At 40.8% G+C, this 19,569-nt stretch overlaps 1 protein-coding gene across 4 annotated transcripts in view; it reads left to right on the top strand.

Moving 5' to 3' along the window:
- The window catches only part of DIAPH2 (diaphanous related formin 2), a 760,781-nt gene that overhangs the window by 606,085 nt on the left and 135,127 nt on the right, over positions 1-19,569 (top strand). For 3 of the 4 annotated variants that reach the window (XM_056124108.1, XM_056124106.1, XM_056124109.1), the window contains one exon: positions 8,418-8,513. In XM_056124108.1, coding sequence (XP_055980083.1) covers positions 8,418-8,513 — 96 coding nt within the window. The remainder of the gene's footprint in view (positions 1-8,417; positions 8,514-19,569) is intronic. The other variant, XM_056124107.1, reaches the window with a different exon arrangement.

Here is a 19,569-nt window from a genome sequence, read left to right as displayed (position 1 = left end):
TTTTATCCAAGTTTCTCCAATTCACTTCAAGTAAAGGATAAAATCTTTTAAATTATTATGTTGACCACCATTTATTTAGAAATATAAACTTAAATATGAGTCGACTCATTGATATATTTATAAAACTTTGATTTCTTAAGCTGAAATATTTTATAAAAATCTCTTAGCTACATTGAAATTTATCATGAACAAAATGAAAATGTAGTGATGGAATGAGACTTGTGCTTCTTCAGTTCATCAGTTATGTTTACAAAGAACTGAATTGTTCTTAACAGTTCCATAGAGCAGTGCAGTATATAACCTTCTCAGCAGTAGCAATATCATCTCAAGGAGATAAGTATTAGTTCTTTTGTCGTGGAAGGAGAAAAATCTAATACTATAGTGGTTTCCGGTCCTCCAAAATATTATACTACATATATAGTAATCCAATGTATTTGTGGTATTAAATTATTGGTTTGTTTTGGGGGGCACACCCAGTGTGTTCAAGTACTACTCCTTTTTCTTTATTTGGGTGTTGTTCCTGTTAGTGCTCTATGCACAAAGATGTACCAGGGATTTTTTCTTGGAAACAAGGCATGCACTTTAGCCCATTGAACTATCTCTCTGATCCCTTTCATATTCCATTTTAATTGTAGGAGGATTAGGACAGTGATTTCTCCAATAAGAAAAATATATAATTATCTAGAATATGAATCTTAGGGACATCTTCAATGATTTTACTCCACAGACAGATTTTTAAAAAATGTGAAAGCAAATATATTGCCATCTATTTACTAGATATCTCTCTACAAAGGTATTCCTTGGATATCTCAAAACAATCACATTTTATCAATCCTGTTCATGTCTTGTTTGTTAGAATCTTTATTTCCCCACAATTGCTCTATTATTGACTATTAATACTTTACAAATAGTCACCATCTCCATTTACTCTTATTTCATTATTTCAGGTCTTCATCACTTACTAAGACAATGATCATATACTCATAAAACTCACCCTGCCTTCTATAATGCCATTCTCTGTCTTAGTCACTTCCTACTGCATACTGCTGTATTGTCCAATAATATAATAGCTACAAGCACATATAGCTATTGAGTATGTGAAATGTAACTCATGTAAAATAAAATGTGTCCAATAAGTACACAGATTTAAGACTTAGTCTAATACAACATGTAAAATATATCAATTATATATTTGGATTAAGTATTTTATCAAAATATTATCTAAATAATAGTTGGCAGTTTAAGTGTTTCTGCAAAGTTTAATATTCCTTTTTTAAATTGAATCACTGTTAGATAGACCATTAGAATCTCTTCATGATTGGGTTTAGTCTTGCACTGTTTCAATATCCATACCTCAATCAGAAGCAAAGTGGCAATTTGGGGGTGTCAGGATCAGGCTACTGATGTCCTGCCCCCCACCCCCACCATACCCTTGTGTCCAAGTGGAGCTGCACCCTGTGGGTTATAGTAGCAGCAGCAGTCGTGGCACCTGCAGGGACCAGGACTGAGGTCAGGCAGCTACCATTCATAGCTTGGATGCTCTGGTTAGACTGTAGCCACGATTTCATCAGAACCTGACCAGGGGACACATGCCCCCATTCTTGATCCCCAGACAATTGGCGCTCAGGGAGGTTTTCTTCCATAACATGCTGTAGCCACTCAGATAGGAGATGCATTTGAAAGTAGACTATGGACAAAACATGATGGCCACTTAGTACCTGTATTGCAAACCATAGCACTAAAAAGGAGAGAAACAGTAAGAGGGATTGTGCCTGCCACAGAAGCAGGGGGTGGGAAGGGGTAGGAGTTGGGAGAGGGATACTGGGAACATTGGAGGTAGAGAATGGGCACTGGTGGAGGGATGGTTACTTGATCATTGTATGACTGAAACGTAATCATCAAAGTTTGTAAATCTGTAAGTCTGTAACTGTCTCACTTTGATTCATTAAAAAATAAGTAAATAAGGGGTATGGTGCTGCCAGCAGGTCAATCTGTACCTGTGAGGCAGGTGCATCAGCAGCCTGATGGTGCCTTCACTTCCAGATACCCCAAAATTGCTGCTGTGCCTTTGGCCAGACCCCAACAACTTGGGGCAAAGTTTACCAAGAAAGTAAATGGCCAATGGTTAGGTATATGGGAGACACAACCACAAACCACCTCCAGCTCAGCTATATAATTGGAGGCATGGCCTCTCTGGTTCCTGATCGAACTGCGTAATGGCCATGATCCCAGAAACAAATCTCGAAATCCAACGATTTTTGGCAGTAATGTGCCTGGTCCCTGCAGTAGGTTAGTGGTGCTAGGTCAACCCAGGAGGGACTAGGTTTTGTGCCTTAGCCTGTTCCCCCTGGCGGCATGTGGCCGCCATCCTCCAGAGGCCACCACAGTGACAAGATGCGTCAGAAGTCATGGCACCTGCAGGGACCAGGACTGAAGGGGATGGGGGTGGAGCCTGCCCTTTCCTCCCACCCCAATGAGACCCCGAATCGCCACCCACAAATGGCCTCTCTGGCTCCTGATCAAGCTAATTAATGACCATGATCCCAGAGACTCAGAAACAAATCTCAAAACCCAGCAGCTTTTGGTAGAAATGCGTCTGGACCTCACAGTAGGTTACTATAGCCAGGCCACCCCAGGGGGGAAAGGATGTTGTCACTCCACCTGCTCCCCCTTGGCGGCTCGGTGGTCATCATCCTCTAGAAGCCATTGGACAGTCAGGCTTGGGCCCGCAGTGACAAGACATTTTGGGCCTCACGGGATGGAAATGGAGCTGGTCCTGTCCTCCCAACCCCAATGAGACCCCAAGTCATCACCCACGAATGGCCTTTCTGGCTCCTGATCAACCTGGTTAATGGCCATGATCCCAGAGACTCAGAAACGAATCTTGGAACCCAATGACTTTTGGCAGAAATGTGTCCGGTGCCTGTAGTAGATTACTGGCACTGGGCCACTCCAGGTATGAATAGGTTTCATGCCTTGGCCTGTTCCCCCAGGCGGCATGGTGGCCGCCATCCTCCAGAGGCCACTGGACAGTCAGGTTTGGGCCCACAGTGACGAGACACTCGGGATCTCACAGGATGGGGGTGGAGCCGGACCTTTTGTCCCCACCACAATGAGACCCTGAGTTGCTGCCCACAAACGGCCTCTCTGGATCCTGATCAAGCTGCTTAATGGCCATGATCCCAGAGACTCAGAAACAAATCATGAAACCCAGCAAATGTTGGCAGAAATGTGTCCAGACCCCGCAGTAGGTTACTGTCGCTGGACCGCCCCAGGGAGGAAAGGATGCTGTCCCTCTGCCGGTTCCCCCTTGGCGGCTAGGTGGCCACCATCCACCAGAGGCCATTGGACAGTCAGTTTGGGGCACGCAGTGACAAGACACCCAGGGTCTTACAGGATGGGGGTGGAGCCGGCCCTTTCCTCCCCATCCCAACGAGACCCCGAGTCGCCACCCACAAATGGCCTCTCTGGCTCCTGATCAAGCCATTTAATGGCCATGATCCCAGAGACTCAGAAACAAATCCTGAAACCCAGAGCCTTTTGGCAGAAATGTGTCTGGTCCTTGCAGTAGGTTACAGGCGCTGGGCCAACCCAGGTGGGAATAGGTTTCGTGCCTTGGCCTCTTCCCCCAGGTTGCCTGGTGGCTGCCATCCTCCAAAGGCCACTGGACAGTCTGGTTTGAGACCGCAGTGATGAGACACATGGGGCCTCACTGGATGGGGTGGAGCCTGCCCTTTCCTCCCCACCCCAACGAGACCCCGAGTTGCCGCCCAAAAACGGCCTTTCTGGTTCTTGATCAAGCTTCTTAATGGCCATGATCCCAGAGACTCAGAAACAAATCTCGGAACCCAGCAGGTGTTAGCAGAAATCCCTACAAATTTAAGTGTTAAAATTTCAGAATTTCAAAATTGCGTGGCCACTACTGCAGCCACATGGCATCATATATTATTCATAACCAGCAATAGAAAAAAACTTGTCAGGGCTGGAGCGATAGCACCGCAGGTAGGGTGTTTGCCTTGCACGCGGCCGACCCAGGTTTGATTCCCAGCATCCCATATGGTCCCCTGAGCACCACCAGGAGTAATCCCTGAGTTTAGAGCCAGGAGTAACCCCTGTGCATCACCAGGGGTGACCCAAAAAGCAAAAATAAATAAATAAATAAATAAAATCTTCCTTTAAAATAAAAAAAAAAAACTTGTCTACTGTTGCCTTTTCAGCAGATCTGAGTGTTGGGGTAAAATCCCAAATAATAATGGTGTGTCTGGTGTCAAAATATTGAATGTAATTAAAGTAGAGAGAGAGTAATGTGGAAGTTATCTATCCCACAGATAGGGGGAGGTTGTGGTATGGTGGCAAACTGGGGTTTTTGGTAGTGGACAATGGTCGCTGGTGAAGGTATGGGTGTTTCATTGTATGACCGAGACTTAAATCTGAATGAAAGCTTTGTAACTGCTCTCAAGGTGATTCAATAAATAAAGTTATAAAAAAATTTTAAAAAAGTAAGGTGGAGTTCATGGCCAATTCAGTCAGCTAATTAGTGGCTGACTAAATAGCAGTACTCCTACATTTAAAAAAATAAGTAAATAAAGCACTGTCACTGTCCTCCTGTTGTTTATCGATTTTCTCGAGCGGGCCCAGTAACATCTCCATCGTGAGACTTTGTTGTTACTGTGTTTGGCATATCAAATACATCATGGGTAGCTTGCCAGACTTTGCCGTGTGGGCGAGATACTCTCGGTAGCTTGCCAGGCTCTCTGAGAGGGACGGAGGAATCGAACTCGGGTCAGCCATGTTGGCTGCATGCAAGGCAAACTCCTTACCTGCTGTACTATTGCTCCAGCCCAAATAAATAAATAAATAAAAGTTTAAAAAAAAACATGTTGCAGGCAGCACTGATGGCGCACACTAATCCACGTGAGATATGATGGTGGAGATGCCCTGTCAGCAGCGAGTAGCCTAAGCTGACACCCCATGGTAGAAACCCAGGCACCTCCCCAACTTCGGAATCCATGCTTTGTGGTAGTGCCAATTTGAACCCAAAGAACTCTATTCACTGAAAACTTCTGCCACCACTGTGGCTAGCTGCCCATAGCATGAAGAGCTGTGGTAGCTCCATCAGCTTCAGAGCCCATGTGGGCATCTCTTCCATCTTGGCAAGTCCCCACTCCAACCGGTGTTCTGCCCCAGGTGCCAGTTTGGTTATATTTAAATGCACTCTTTTTAAAAATATTAAAAGGTAGTTACAGTCATGTATGCAGAATTTTTTGACCCCTTCAGCCCCGTTGTTCCGAGGGCTGAGAGCTGCTACCTTCCTGCCAGCTTTTATACCTGCTTTTGCAATACCACCATCTTCTCTCCTCATGAACCCTTTTTGCTGTGAAACCCTAAATTTAGTATTCCTAAAAGTGCAAGATCCCCTTTCTCGTTCTCTGAGATTCTACCATACTTTTACTTTTTTTCTATTTTCAATAAATATTAGACCTGAGAACCTTTAGATCTCTCTACTTTTCCATTCAAGAGCTGGTTCTAGAGTACTTCTTTTAAAAGTATATGATGATACCACTGACTCAAGATATCTGAACATTGTCATATTTTAGCTTTTTCTTGTTTCCTCTCTTTAGCATCCCTAATTCATATATATATATATGTATATTCTCTAGCACAGACCCATACATAAAGTAACACATATTATCCACCCTAGATTTTTTTTCATCAGCTATATCAGTTCATAGTTGATTATCAACCTTAGTAGCAAATTCCTAGCAATTGACATCTTCAGAATACAAAATCTTTTTTTTTAAATTTTTATTAGTGAAACACCATGAGGTACAGTTGTAGACTTACAAATTTTTGTGCTTGGATTTCCATTATATAGTGATCGAGTACCCATCCCTCCACCAGTGCCCATTTTCCACCACCATTGATCCCAGTATCCCTCCCACCCCCTTCTCCTCCCCCCATCCCACCCTACCTCTTTGGCAGGGCATTCCCTTTTGTTATCTCTCTCCTTTTGGGTGCTGTGATTTGCAAAAGAGGCATTGGGTGGCAATCATGTTTGGTCTATAGTCTATTTTCAGCATGCATCTCACATCCTGGGAGGATCCTCACAACACCCTTTATTTAGTTCTCCCTTCTCTCTCTGAGCTTCCCTTCCCCATGGAGTGAACCTCCCCCTACTTATCTCGGCTATTCTTGGGTGTTGGTCTCCTATTTTGTTACTTTATGTTCCCCAGATGAATGCAATCTTTCTATGTCTGTCCCTCTCTTTCTGGCTCATTTTGCTTAGCATGATACATTCCTTGTAATACCACTTGTATGTAAGTTTCATGACTTCATCTTCTCTAACAGCTACATAATACTCCATTGTGAAGATGTACCAAAGTTTCTTTAACCAGTCATCTGCTCTCGGGCACTCAGGTTTTTTTCCAGATTCTGGCTATTGTGAACAGTGCTGCAATGAACAAACAAGTGCAGATGTCACTTCGACTATACTTTTTTGCCTCTCTGGGATATATTCCCAGGAGTGGTATTGCTGGGTCAAATGGGAGCTCAGTTTCTAATTTTTTAAGAATCGTCCATACTGTTTTCCAAAAGGGCTGAACCAGTTGGCATTCCCACCAGCAATGAAGGAGGGTCCCTTTATGCCACATCAGCACCAACACCGGTAGCTTTTGTTCTCCAAACTCCAATAAATATTACACCTATTTGAGCTGACCATTATACCAAAATATGCTGAATAGTGTAGTCAAATACAGTAACAGAAAACTATTCTGAACTAACTTATACTGGGCATTTTTACAAGCATTTTCAGGCACTCTGTTCATAAATTTTTATAACTTTTTATCCATAGGAAAAGTTTAGAGATACAGCAGCATTGTAAAAGAGATGATGAGACTGACGATTATCTCACAAATGTAAAATGTACCCTTTCAGGTGATGTGGTCACCTTTTTTCTTCTGCACTGTTAGCATTTGAGATGGGTAAAGATATGGAGTTGGAAGGCATTGAATGCAAATTTATTTTGCATGTAGTGACTTTTGAGATGATAGCACAGCGGGTAGGCTATTTGCCTTGCATATAGCCAACCCGGGTTCGATTCCTCCATCCCTCTTAGCGAGCCCAGCAAGGTACCGAGAATATAACGCCCACACCAGAGAGCCTGGCCACCTACCCATGATGTATTTGATATGCCAAAAACAGTAACAACAAGTCTCACAATTTGTTATGAGATGATACTGGTGTCCACTTGAGCAAATTGATGAACAACAGGACAGTGCTACAGCAGAATATGGTGGAATGCTGAAGTTATTAATAAAATCAGTGTTTAACCTTGTGTAGCTCTACTTCATCACATCACACTAGAATTTCATGAAGTCAGATCAGTGGATTTTTTTTTTTAGTTTTTTTTTTTTTGATTTGGAATCCCAGTTTCTGTAGTTCAGGCCTTGTGTTTTGATCCATCACAGTAAAAAATCTCTCTAGAGAAGACGGACTGTGAAACTATTTTTATTAAGCAATGCTACTAATTACAGGACTGTGGACTTCTCTCTAAAGTGAGAAGGGAAGACCCCAAAGTCAAAGAAGTTCATATCCTAAAGAAGGGCTCAAGGAACTCCAGAGTAAAGTACACCATAATGAAATGGGAGGATGTTGCACAGCCAGAGTAGAAACCTATGGGTAACTACAGAATGAAGTCCACTGAACTGCTTTGGGGACTGTTGTTTTACAAGCAGTCTTAATTTGGGTGAAGGCTCATTGCTAGGAAGTTATAAAGAAAGACTTTTAACTCTCCAAACTCTCTCACTGACAGTGTTTGGTTTGGGTTCTTAGCTGTCAACAAGGTACTCTTTTCAGAATGTATCTTTTTTCTTTATTTTTTTTTCTTTTTGCATCACACCCAGTGATGCTCAGGGGTTACTCTTGGCTCTGCACTCAGAAATTATTCCTGGAAGTGCTTGGGGGGTCCATATGGGGTGCTGATCAACCCAGGTCAGTCGTGTGTATTGCTCCGGCCCCCGAATGCATCTTGCGTCTAAATATTTCTAATTTTTTTTATGACTTCCTGGACTTTAAGACCAAGGGGCCCCTACCTGACTGCCTGCCACACTTACAAGAAATGTTAGCAAGGCAGTGGCTGCAGCTGATTTTTGTTTATTTGCATTCTGAGCTTGTTTTCAAGGGTACAAAAGACAAAGCCTTTAAGTTGAAAGAATAGTGGAATTGGCCTGAATTTTGCTTATTGATGCCTAATAACAGAGCAGTCTGCATTGTAGAAGATGACAGGAACCATTATATTAAAACAGATATATGTCTTTAATTTTGTCTCATTGTGTAAATCTGACAGGATTTTTTCCTTTTTTTTTTGTAGCTTAACTTTAATTGCTCCAAAATTAATTCTGATTTCTCCTTTCCTGCAGAAGGTGATGAGACTGGTGTGATGGATAATCTTCTAGAAGCCCTGCAGTCAGGTGCAGCATTCCGAGACCGTAGAAAGCGAATTGCAAGGAACTCAGGTAAAACCCTTACCAGCTCTTACATTACTACAAAATGTAAATGTTCATTGTTAATACCAAAAAAAGAAAAATAGCAGAAGTTTTCTCCATAAAGGTTTTTTTTTTCAGTTATCTCAGTTCGTAAGTTAAGTCTCAGTATTCTACATCTATGTTATCGTGTGTTTCAAGTTGGTAATAATATCTTCAATAACTATGCTTTTCAAAAAAAATCAGAAACAGGCAGGCAAGGGATAGGGGTGGTGTGTGGTGGGAGAGAACATGGGACACTGGTGCTGGAAAATGTACATTGGTGGAGGGATGGATGTTAGAATACGGTATGACTGAAATCCAATCATGAACAGATTTGTAAGGATCTATCTCAGTGATTCAATTAAAAAGTTAAAAAAAATCAGAAACAAGTACTCATGCTGCATGTAATATAAGATACTTTAAATTGTTGGTTTAAGAACATGTGATTTGAATGAAATTCATAGGTGTAATTAAATTATGAAGTAAATATTCATAAGAATGTCATATTAGGTTTCTTTTGTCTGTTTTGTACGTAAGAAGCAGATTTTTTTCTCAAAGCCATTTTAGTTTTGTCTGTATATTGAAGTATGAGATTAGTCCACACTCCATTTTCCATGTTAATAAAAAGAGAAAAGGAAAACTAATTCATGATCCCCCAAAGTACGAAAGTATTGAAACATATTTTTGTGTTTTTGATCAACACTACAACAGTTGATCTTGAGGGGAGAAAATCATAAAAGAAACAAACTTCCTCCTTTCCTGAACTGAAACTACAGAGCTGTCTACCATCTCTGATCTTACCCTATGGCTAAAGTAAATGGCAGCTCCATTCAGGGTAATCTAAGTTAAACCAAACTTTTTACCTTCTCTAAGGCAATTTTTATTTTAAGTTTACAGCGGGTAGGGCGTTCGCCTTACAAGCGGCCAACATGGCCGACTCGAGTTCGATTCCTCTACCCCTCTCGGAGAGCCCGGCAAGCTACCAAGAGTATTCGATATGCCAGACACAGTAACAACAAAGTCTCCAATGGAGACGTTACTGGGCCCGCTGAGCAAATCGACAATCAACGGGAGGGCCTTTACCTTTACCTTTACCTTAAGTAGGAAGATAAACTGAGTTTGTTAATTGTAAAAGTTTTCTCATGGGCTGTAACATTATGTGGGAAAGTAAGTTTTTTAAAAGGAAAGTAAGAGTTAATATGTTAATACTACTTAATTTTGATGGTGGGGTTGAACCATACAGGCAAGGCTCAGGGCTTACTCCTGACTGTGCACTTGAAATTATTCCTGGCAGTGCTTGGGGTGCCGTAGGGGATACTGGGGATCAAACCCAAGTTGTCCATGTGCAACACAAGCACCCTACCTCTTGTACTACCTCTTCAGCCTCAATATCAATTCATTTAAATTAATAATGTTTTCCTTGGACAGTGCAAAATCCAAACAGTATACAACGTTTGTACTGGAAATTGGTAGCTCTCAAAAACCATTGCACTTAAACCAGCAAAAGAAATGGAATCAGTGCAGATATGTTCAGGAAAGCTTTTGACAATGGTGAAATTCATGACAGAAAATGGTGCAAGTTGTATTCATCTTTCTCACAGTTTAGTGAAACCACAATGAGTAACTTAGCCTGAAGCTAATATTTAGCTGAGAAAAAGGATTTTGTTTGGAGTGTATGACTATATCATGTATACAAATACATTGAAGGTGACCTACTGAAAGATTAGAATGAAGATGGTTAAAAAAGGAAAGAGTAAGACAAAAAAGAGTACATGGGGCTGGTGAGCTAGGACAGGAGATAAAGTGCTTGCTTTGCATGTCACTGACCCCAGTTTGATCCATGGCTCACATATAGTCCCTTGAGCGCTGCTAGATATGGCCCCAAAACTGGAAAAAATAAATATGAAAGATTAGAAAGAAAATTAAATTTACATCTGTGTATTTATATTACTTTTAAAAGTGATACACATGGCAGAATGTTAGGAGCACTACTAAAATGTAACTCTGAGGCAGTAATTCCGTTTATCATTAGTCTTTATAAAATAAGCATGTTCTTCCTTGCCTCTTTTACCTTTGCTGTTAGAGAACCTTTTTACTGCTCTTTCTTCAACACCAATACATTAATAGCAGTGTGAAAGGCAAACTGAAAAAATCACTTTAGATCAATTAAGTTCTATGCTAGGCAATTGAAAAGTAAAAACGTTATTTAATAGCATAAAATAACCATGATAATCTTTCTGGAATGTTTACTTAAAAAATACGTTTTCTAAGGCCACTAAATATCTGAGTAATCTTACAATTTTTATGACTGTAGAAATGTAGTACAATGAGAGAGAAGTCATTTTATGGGATTGATATGAGATTAGTATTCAAGGGAATACAATATTTTCAACTGTGAAATACAAGGAATATATTTACAAACTGCATAATTTTATAATACCGATTCCAAGTAATCAAAATCAAGTTCTCCTTTGGTTTGTAGCTGGAGTATCTCCATGAATACATAGTGTCAAAAATATCAGCCCATTAAGCCCTTGCAGTTATTTCAAGTGGCAGCAGCCAATGCAAATGTCCACAGGTAAAACAATACTTGAAGACAAACTGCAGCTATGGTTGGCAAATCTTCTTGGACTCTCAGCAGATGGTGACTTGAAGTGAGGGAGCAGAGAAAGCAGGCAAATAGCTGACAGATTGGTTGAATTTCTTCTGTCTAGCTGTGTCTCTACAGGAGCACTAGAACTTGGAACTTTTCCAATTTTGTTTGTTTGTTTGTTTCTGACTTTCACTATTCATCTTTCCTTGCTGTTTTTGTTTGTACTTTTTTGAGCCTTTATTTGGTTCTTTTCTAAAATCTCATTAACTTTTTTTTTCATTGCTTTGCTTTCCATGTTCAACACTGGCTTCCTTATCCTTCTCCTCTAACCTCTATTTCAAACACGATGAGATTAAAAACAGAAAAGCAAAATTACAAATAAGGTTATTTTCTCCAAGTAAAGTGAAATAAGGAAATAGCAACAAAAAATCTGAAATCAGACTCAATTGCAAACAGCAAAGTGTTTGCAATTGTTATCTCTGCTTGTACTTATAGATGGAAATTACAGAGTTTAAAATACAGAGCTCTGCAATTGTACTTCTAATTGCAGTATTTTTAATTTTTTTTGTAAACAAAATGAAGTGAGAGTCTGTATTCTCCATTAGAAATTCAAAATGCTAAAAAATGTTATGATTAGTTCCCTAAATCATAAATCTCCCTTACTGAGCCTATGTCCCCTCTTCAGAGGTACCACATTCAGAAAGAGCTTCCAAATATTGTCACTGGGCAAGACTGAGCAAACTATTTCAGTTAAAGTCACCAAAAGATATTTCAGAGGACACTACTATATCAAGTATATTTCAGAAGACACTACTATATCAAGAGTCTCCTGCCAGGCCTCATGGGAAGGGGGGCGTTTCGGTCCATACTTCACGCCCTACCGAGGTCACCAGTTGCCCCCCACGAGCGGCTCTCCGGCACAGCCACGGTCCCAGAAGCACAAGGACTTAACGCAGAAAACCAGCCGTTTGGAGCAGAAAAGTGATTGGACTATGTGTTAAACCGCGCCATCATGCCTGCCCGGAGGGGAAAGGGTGTTGCTCCATTCACCCGCTCCTCTCTGGAAAGAAAGATGGCGGCCGCCAGGGAGCCTCGTGGACAGCAGGTTTGAGCCAGGGGTCGGGAGCGGCAGGGGCCTCATGGGAAGGGGGGCGTTTCAGTCCGTCCTTCACGCCCTACCGAGGTCACCAGTTGCCCCCCACGAGCGGCTCTCTGGCACGGCCACAACTCCAGAGCACAGAAACCAATCTCTTAACTATCTAACTTTTAATAGAAATACTTCCAGGGTTAATAAGTAAAATAGCAGAAATCCAAAACTATCGCGTGGCCACGCGACATCATTTAATTCTTAAAACCCAGCAGTAGAAAGCAAATCATTTCACAACGCTTTTTCAGCATGTCTGATTTGGGGGGGGAGGGGGTCGTAAACTCTAAATAATAATGGTGCATCTTTTATCGAAACAATGAATCTAGTCAAAGTAGATAGAGTGTTAACTAGAACTCATCTGCCTCACAGGAATTGGGAAGGGTAGGAGGTGGGGTTCTATTGGGGTTCGCGGTTAAATATAAGTATTGGTAAAGGGAAATGTGTTTGATATTTACATGACTGAGACCTAAACCTGAAAGCTCTGTAACTTTTCCCATAGTGATTCAATAAATAAATAAATTCTAAATAAATAAAAGTAGGTAAAGAGATACATATGATAAATTGCACTGTATTGCAAACCAGAATGCCCAAAAGGAAAGAGAGGGAGGGAAAGAGAGAGAGAGAGAGACAGAGACAGAGACAGAGAGAAGGAGAGAGAAAGGGGGAGAGAGAAAGTATCTTCCATAGAGGCAGATGGAGGGTTAGTGGGGTGAGTAGAAGGGAAACTGGGGACATTGGTGGTGGGAGGTATATACTTGTGAAAGGATGGGCGCTGGAACATTGTATAACTGAAACCCAATCATAAACAACTTTTTAACTGTATATATCACTCTGACTCAATAAAAATAAATAAAAAATAAAATAAAATGGAAAAGACACAAAAAAAGAAAGAAAAAAAATAAAGTGGAAGGCAACCAATCTTAGAAGGAAATATGTTTTTACAGATATACATATATATATGCACACAAGGCTCAACCTTTAACAACATATCAGTAATCTCTTATAGAAGGGCTTAATGGCTGCTGGGTGAAATACAACAATCTTCACACCCTCTCCTCTAAGGAAAGTTTTCTGGAGCATTTTCAGCTGTTTATTCATAACAAAACAATACTAAGTAAATTATTTTGTTTCTGCTTTGAGGAAGGGCTTGGGGTTCGGGATGGAAATATATGGTAGTGGGAAGGTGTAATGGTGGTGGTATTGGTATTTGAATATTAAATGTAACCAAATATTGTGAACTATCTTATAAAAATTAAATTAAAATTAAAAAAAGAAACAAACAAAAAAAAGAGTCTCCTGCCTCCGCACCTGGCTGTCCTCACCAGGGCCCCTTGGAGGAGGGTGGGTTGAGTTTCCCTCCCCACCCCAAGCAGAGCCCCAACAGCTGAAGACCTCCGGTTCCAGCCACAGCCATGCTTAGGACCACTCTCCATGCGTTTGGACAAGCCTCAAGCATGAAGGCAATGGCAGAGGAACCCAGGTGTGCAGGACCCAGGGCGTAGATCTCCAAGCCTGCTCAGATTGGGACTGGTGCCTCCTCCACCCAGATCCCCCATCTTCCAGGCGTTACACCCACCAACTGCCCCCCTGGCGCCGTGTAATCCCATCAACAGCCAAGACCCAGAGACTATAAAACCCTAGGTCTTACTCTGGAGAAACTGACAAGCTACCAAAAGTATCCTGCCCACACGGCAGAGTCTGGCAAAGTCCCCGTGGCGTATTCAATATGCAAAAAACCAGTAACAATGATGGGTCTCATTCTCCTGACCCTGAAAGAGCCTCAAATGTGGCACTTTTTAAAATCTCAGGGCTAGGACGAAGGAGACGTTACTGGTGCCTGCTCGAGGCAATAGATGACCAACAGGATGACCAACAGGATGACAGTGATACAGTGATACTATATCAAGAGTAAGATCGAAAGTATTAATAACTAGCATTGTGTATGCCCCAATCTGTCAGAATGCACACAGATTATGATAAGTGATCACTATGTTTGTGCTAGTGCCTCATGACTGAATATCACCTCAGATTATAGTTTTGGTGATGTCAAATTCAAAAATTAGGAAATTACCCCTTAAACATTCACTGATTTCTTGGGATGAAAAATGAAGAAATAATTAAGATAACATTTTCTTAATTATAAGATCTTTCAGTCTTGTCAGAAAGATAAAGTACAGAAAAAGTCAGACAATAATTAATCATACAGATGTTTTAGTAATATACTGTAATAGTTCAGGATTAGAGAAATTGTGGGCCTTATTGTATATAAAAGAATAATAATTATGAAGGAAAAATTGACTGAAATTGTGTATGGACTTCAGCAGTAGGAATTGGATGTGAGGATAAGTGGGGTTTTAGTCATATTAAATGCCATTAAGAAAAATATAGATGTGAGAAAATGCCAATAATTTGAGGGAAGATATAATTATTCAGTCAGTAAGAATACAGATATATGAAGTGTCAAAATATACAGAGTTGCAAAAAATATTGGCTTATAATCAAATTTTAGAGTGCTTAAGGAGACTAAATTATTAGCATAAAGTTCTTTTGTTGTGGTTTTTTTTGTTGTTGTTGTTGGGGGGCCATATATTAGTGCTATTCAGTGCTTACTTTTTACTGTGCATTCAGGGATCACCCCTGCCTGAGTCAGCCATGTGCAAGACATGTGCCTTACCAATGTACTGTCTCTCTGGTCTCATAGAATAAATATCCTTGGAAAATAGAAAAGATTTTGATGTTTTTTTAAGCTGTAAAATAACATGATCAAAGCTGTATATTAAGACATTTGATCTATTGGAATGTGACTGATAAATTTGGGTTATATTGTCTTTATAAATTAAGTGAGTTAATTTAGGGGGAAACAAGTAGTCAGGACTCAAAAACAAGTAGGGTTATGAGTTTGATTAGATGGGATTCACTATGGCAATGTTTTAAAGGCATTGGGTCGTATTAGGCTGGCACTGGGAACTAAGATGTGGGGCCTATATACAGCATAGATGTAAGTCTGTTGGAATAGATAGCATTCATCCCAATCAGAGTTGAACAGTTTGTTGTTGCTTTCATGTCATTCAACAAATAATGAGAATATATCCCCCAAACATGGCACTAACCTCAGAGAGTTTGCATTCTGTTTGGTACAACTTGAATGTTAGTCCTGTGATAAAATTGCAATGCAATTTGTATATTTTGAAATGATACAGAATTAATTGCTTGAACAGCACAAGTTAGAGTGTCTTCATGTATCCCCTTCCCTCTCTCCTATGCATCCCTAGAATATGAACTTTCTTCTAGAGGTGTGATTGTTAAAGGAGCATCTCAGTTTCCCTTAACAGCTTAGTATAGGTTTATCATATATGAATTGGGTAAGTAATTCTTTCTTAACCCTCTTGTTGGTACTAATGGTAACAAACATATGTTTTTTATCCACTTTGTTAATAATTTTTTCTGCCCTGGCATAAGATCAGAGATAAACTTTGGAAGAAAAATAAGCATATACAAACTTCACATGGAAGAAAAAGAAGCATATATATGAACTTCACAGGAGTAAAAGGTTTACTTAAGATATAAATACATTATACCACTATTTTCTTACTGAACCATTGTAGATACTTATAACTTCCTTCTCCTTCCTCAACCTATTTGTTTCTTCAATTCTTTGCTCTTCTAAGTAAATATAAAAGGTTCTCAGTGGTAGATGGATATTTAATTTAGATAGTTGACTGTTACTTGATTTGACAACTAGTTCCATATAAGTAACACACACAAGAGAAACAGTATGAAGAAATAAACAAGAAAATAGAATACATATCATTTGACTTTTGAACCACACCAGGCAAAAAGGATAGCTAAATAAGAAGAAAACATAAGAATCTCATGAGAAACCCACTCCTACTTTTATGTATCAGAATGACAATAACATGTCTGAGAAGGTATAATTAATCATTCGATAATATATAGAGGACCAGAAGTAGCAAAAGGAAAAAAAAAAGTATAGGAAAATACCTTTCAAAGCAAATCACAACCCATACTTTTCTAGGTCTCCGAACTGCATACCAATTATAAAATCTAATCAGCATTTGGAACCAGTTTAGCTTTTAGGGAACCTGGGAATCAAGGTTCTATGGGTAAAACTAGAACCCTGCCACCACTGTTTCTGCATCAAAATCAGATTTCATTCTGATGTCGGTAGGTCCCACAGGTGACTTATGTGAAGCAGGGAGGAGAAAGATGGTCACTTTCTCCCCATCTGCCTCTGCCATCCGGGACCTAGGGTTACTGGGTTCTTGTCTCGCCTCGAAGAGAGGAATTTTAGGAGCAGACAAGCAGTGAAGTATATAGATTTTATTTGGAGGGTTTTTAAAGGTATGGAGGGAGGGGGAGAGAGAAGAGAAGAGTGAGAGCAAGAGAGAGAGAGAGAGAGAGAGAGAGAGAGAGACGCTCAAGAGAGAACAGAGCTTCTTGAAGAGCAGAGCCCCTACACACATCCCAGCCTTAGACACAAAAGCATGAAAGTACACATCTCAAGACAGGAGATGCAGATGACACTTGTGCTCAGACACATGGGTGCAAGCAGCACATGGGTTCTGGCAGCATATGCACACCCTTTCTTTGTTCAAGGTGGCTTTTATAAGGTATTTTCTTGGGAAGTCTTGGTCTGGAATGTTCTAAAGTCTTCTCTGGGCTGAATCACTAAAATTAATCAGATTAAGGGAGAGGTCCAGGGTATTTGAAGAATTTCCTTCCATGAGTAGGGTTCCAATCTCTTCAGGGTCAGCTTCCTATCAGGCCTTAGTTCCTGTTTTCTGCAAGGTTGGCTTTTACAACTTCAGAGCTATTACTTAGGAAATTTATTGCCATTGCCTGGAGAGGGGGCCTTCCTTATCTGCCTGCCTGTCTACATCAATGCCATTGTAAAGCACTGTCCTCCCATCGTTCATCTATTTGCTCGAGCTGGCCCAGTAAGATCTCCATTTTTGAGACTTGTTGTTACTGTGTTTGGCATATGGAATACGCCATAGGTAGCTTGCCAGGCTTTGCCGTGCGGAAGAGATACTCTCAGTAGCTTGCCGGGCTCTTCGAGAGGGGTGGAGGAATCAAACAATGGCTCGGCCGGACTGGCTGAGCCCAAGGCAAACGCCCTACCACGCATGACACCTAGCCTTGACCCGGCACCAAGCAGCCGACTTAGAACTGGTGCGAACCTGGGGAATCCGACTGTTTAATTAAAACAGAGCATCGCGAAGGCCCGCAGCAGGTGTTGATGGGATGTGATTTCTGCCCAGTGCTCTAGGGAACATGAGCTGGGTTTAGACCATCATGAGACTGGTTGGTTTTACCCTACTGATGATGTGTTGTTGCCATGGTAATCCTGCTCAATACGAGAGGAACCGCAAGTTCAGACATTTGGTATATGTGCTTGGCTGAGGAGCCAACGGGGCAAAGCTACCATCTGTGGGATTATGACTGAACGCCTCCATTGTAAAAAGCTATTAAAATTTGGGACCACTTAATGTCATTTCAGGCTGGGAGGAATAGAGACATTACTGGTGCACACTCGAGTAATTCGACGATCAACGGGATGATAATGGCAGTAACTTTAAGAATCTTGATGAAGTATATATACCTGTATTAGATAATTTTTGGTTTTTTAATGAAAATTAAAATTTGCTTTGGAAGCATACACATACTCAATAAGATCTAGGATTACATTCCACAAGCTAGAAAGAGCATTGCTATGTAGCCTATCCTCAATTATCCTTTGACAACTAGAGAACAAGCTGAATACAGACCATTTATGTTTACTTATATGCAGAATTGTTCTGAGCAAACTTTGATGATATTCTTAATAGAAATTCCAGTCACTTTCCTTATCTGTTCTACAACAGAATCAACTCTCCTGCACTTTACCTCATTGGTGTTCTGCAGAACAGTAGGAGTTAAAGTCAATATCAGTTTATTTTAATGAGAATGTTAATTTAGGAAGATTCTCCTTTTTATTAACTTATTTTTGGTTTGAGGGGCCCATACCCAGCAATGCTCAGGAGCTGCTTCTGGTTGCTCCCAGTGGTTCTTTAGACAAATATGCCTTGCAAGGGATAAAACACTAATAAGCATGTGCACCAAACCATTGGGCTATTGTGGCTACCTCGGAAGATTTATTTAGGTATTAGAATGTGGAGCATATTAGAGCAATCAATGTTTATGCAGTAGTATATTTCTCTAGGTAGTTTTAATTTTTTGTCAAAAATATACAGACACCATCCCCACCTCAAAAAAAATGTAGACATGGTATTGTTGGTACTTAAGCTTATAAAACCATTAGCTTCTCTTGATTATTTATAAAACATCAGGAAAATGATCAGGAAACCTACATCTAAGCTTCATGGTACGGTATTTGATGTACATGGTACATAAATGTCTCTGGTTTCTTCAGAGGTTATGATGTGGGCCCCACAGGTGACTTATGTGAAGTGAAGAGGAGAAAGACAGTCACTTTCTCCCCAGCCGCCCCTGCCACCCAGGACCCAGGGTTACTAGGTTCTTGTCTCGCTCGCAGAGAGGAATTTCAGGAGTAGACAAGCAGTGAAGTAACAGATTTTATTTGGAGGATTTTTTAGGTGTGAAGGGGGGGGGGGAGAGAGAGAGAGAGAGAGAGAGACAGAGAGAGAGAGAGAGAGAGTAACGGAGTAACGTACTCAAGAAAGAACATGGGCTTCTCCAAGGGATTAGAGAGCCCCTACACACATCCTAGCATTAGACACAAAAGCATGAAAGTACACATCTCAAAAGGGGAGATGCAGGTGACACATGTGCTCGGGCACCACAGATGCTCGGCCACGTGCGCGCATAAGCACACATGGGCTCAGGCAGCATATGCGTGCCCTTCCATTGTTCAAGGTGGCCTTTATAGGGTTTTTCCAACCTGCCCCCACCTAGGGATTCTTCCCAGTTAAAAGTCCGTTGCTAAGGAGGTTACCAGGGAGGTTGGGAGTGGTGATGGTCTTTTTGGGCTGAATCACTAAAGTTAATTGGATTAAAAGGGAGGTCCAAAAAACAGGAACTTCATGGGGAGGAGGCCTATATCCTCAGGGTCTGTGGATGGTCTTATCAGGTCTTCTGTATTCAGAAGGTGGGTCAGTCCTAGAATTCTTCTTCAATGAAACTTTTTTAATCCAAGTTTCATTGCCAAGGGCCTTTCCCTATCTACCTGCCTACATCAGTTAGACAAATAATAAAACAAGTATAAGTCATATTGATAGGAGAAAAAGCAAAGACAAATTTATTAATAACCTGTGTATTTCTATTTC

Source organism: Sorex fumeus, unplaced genomic scaffold, assembly GCF_029834395.1.
Source record: "Sorex fumeus unplaced genomic scaffold, SorFum_2.1 ptg000050l, whole genome shotgun sequence".
Lineage (NCBI taxonomy): Eukaryota > Metazoa > Chordata > Mammalia > Eulipotyphla > Soricidae > Sorex > Sorex fumeus.
The sequence above is the reverse complement of the archived record's forward strand: the minus strand, read 5'-3'. Positions and strand labels throughout refer to the sequence as shown.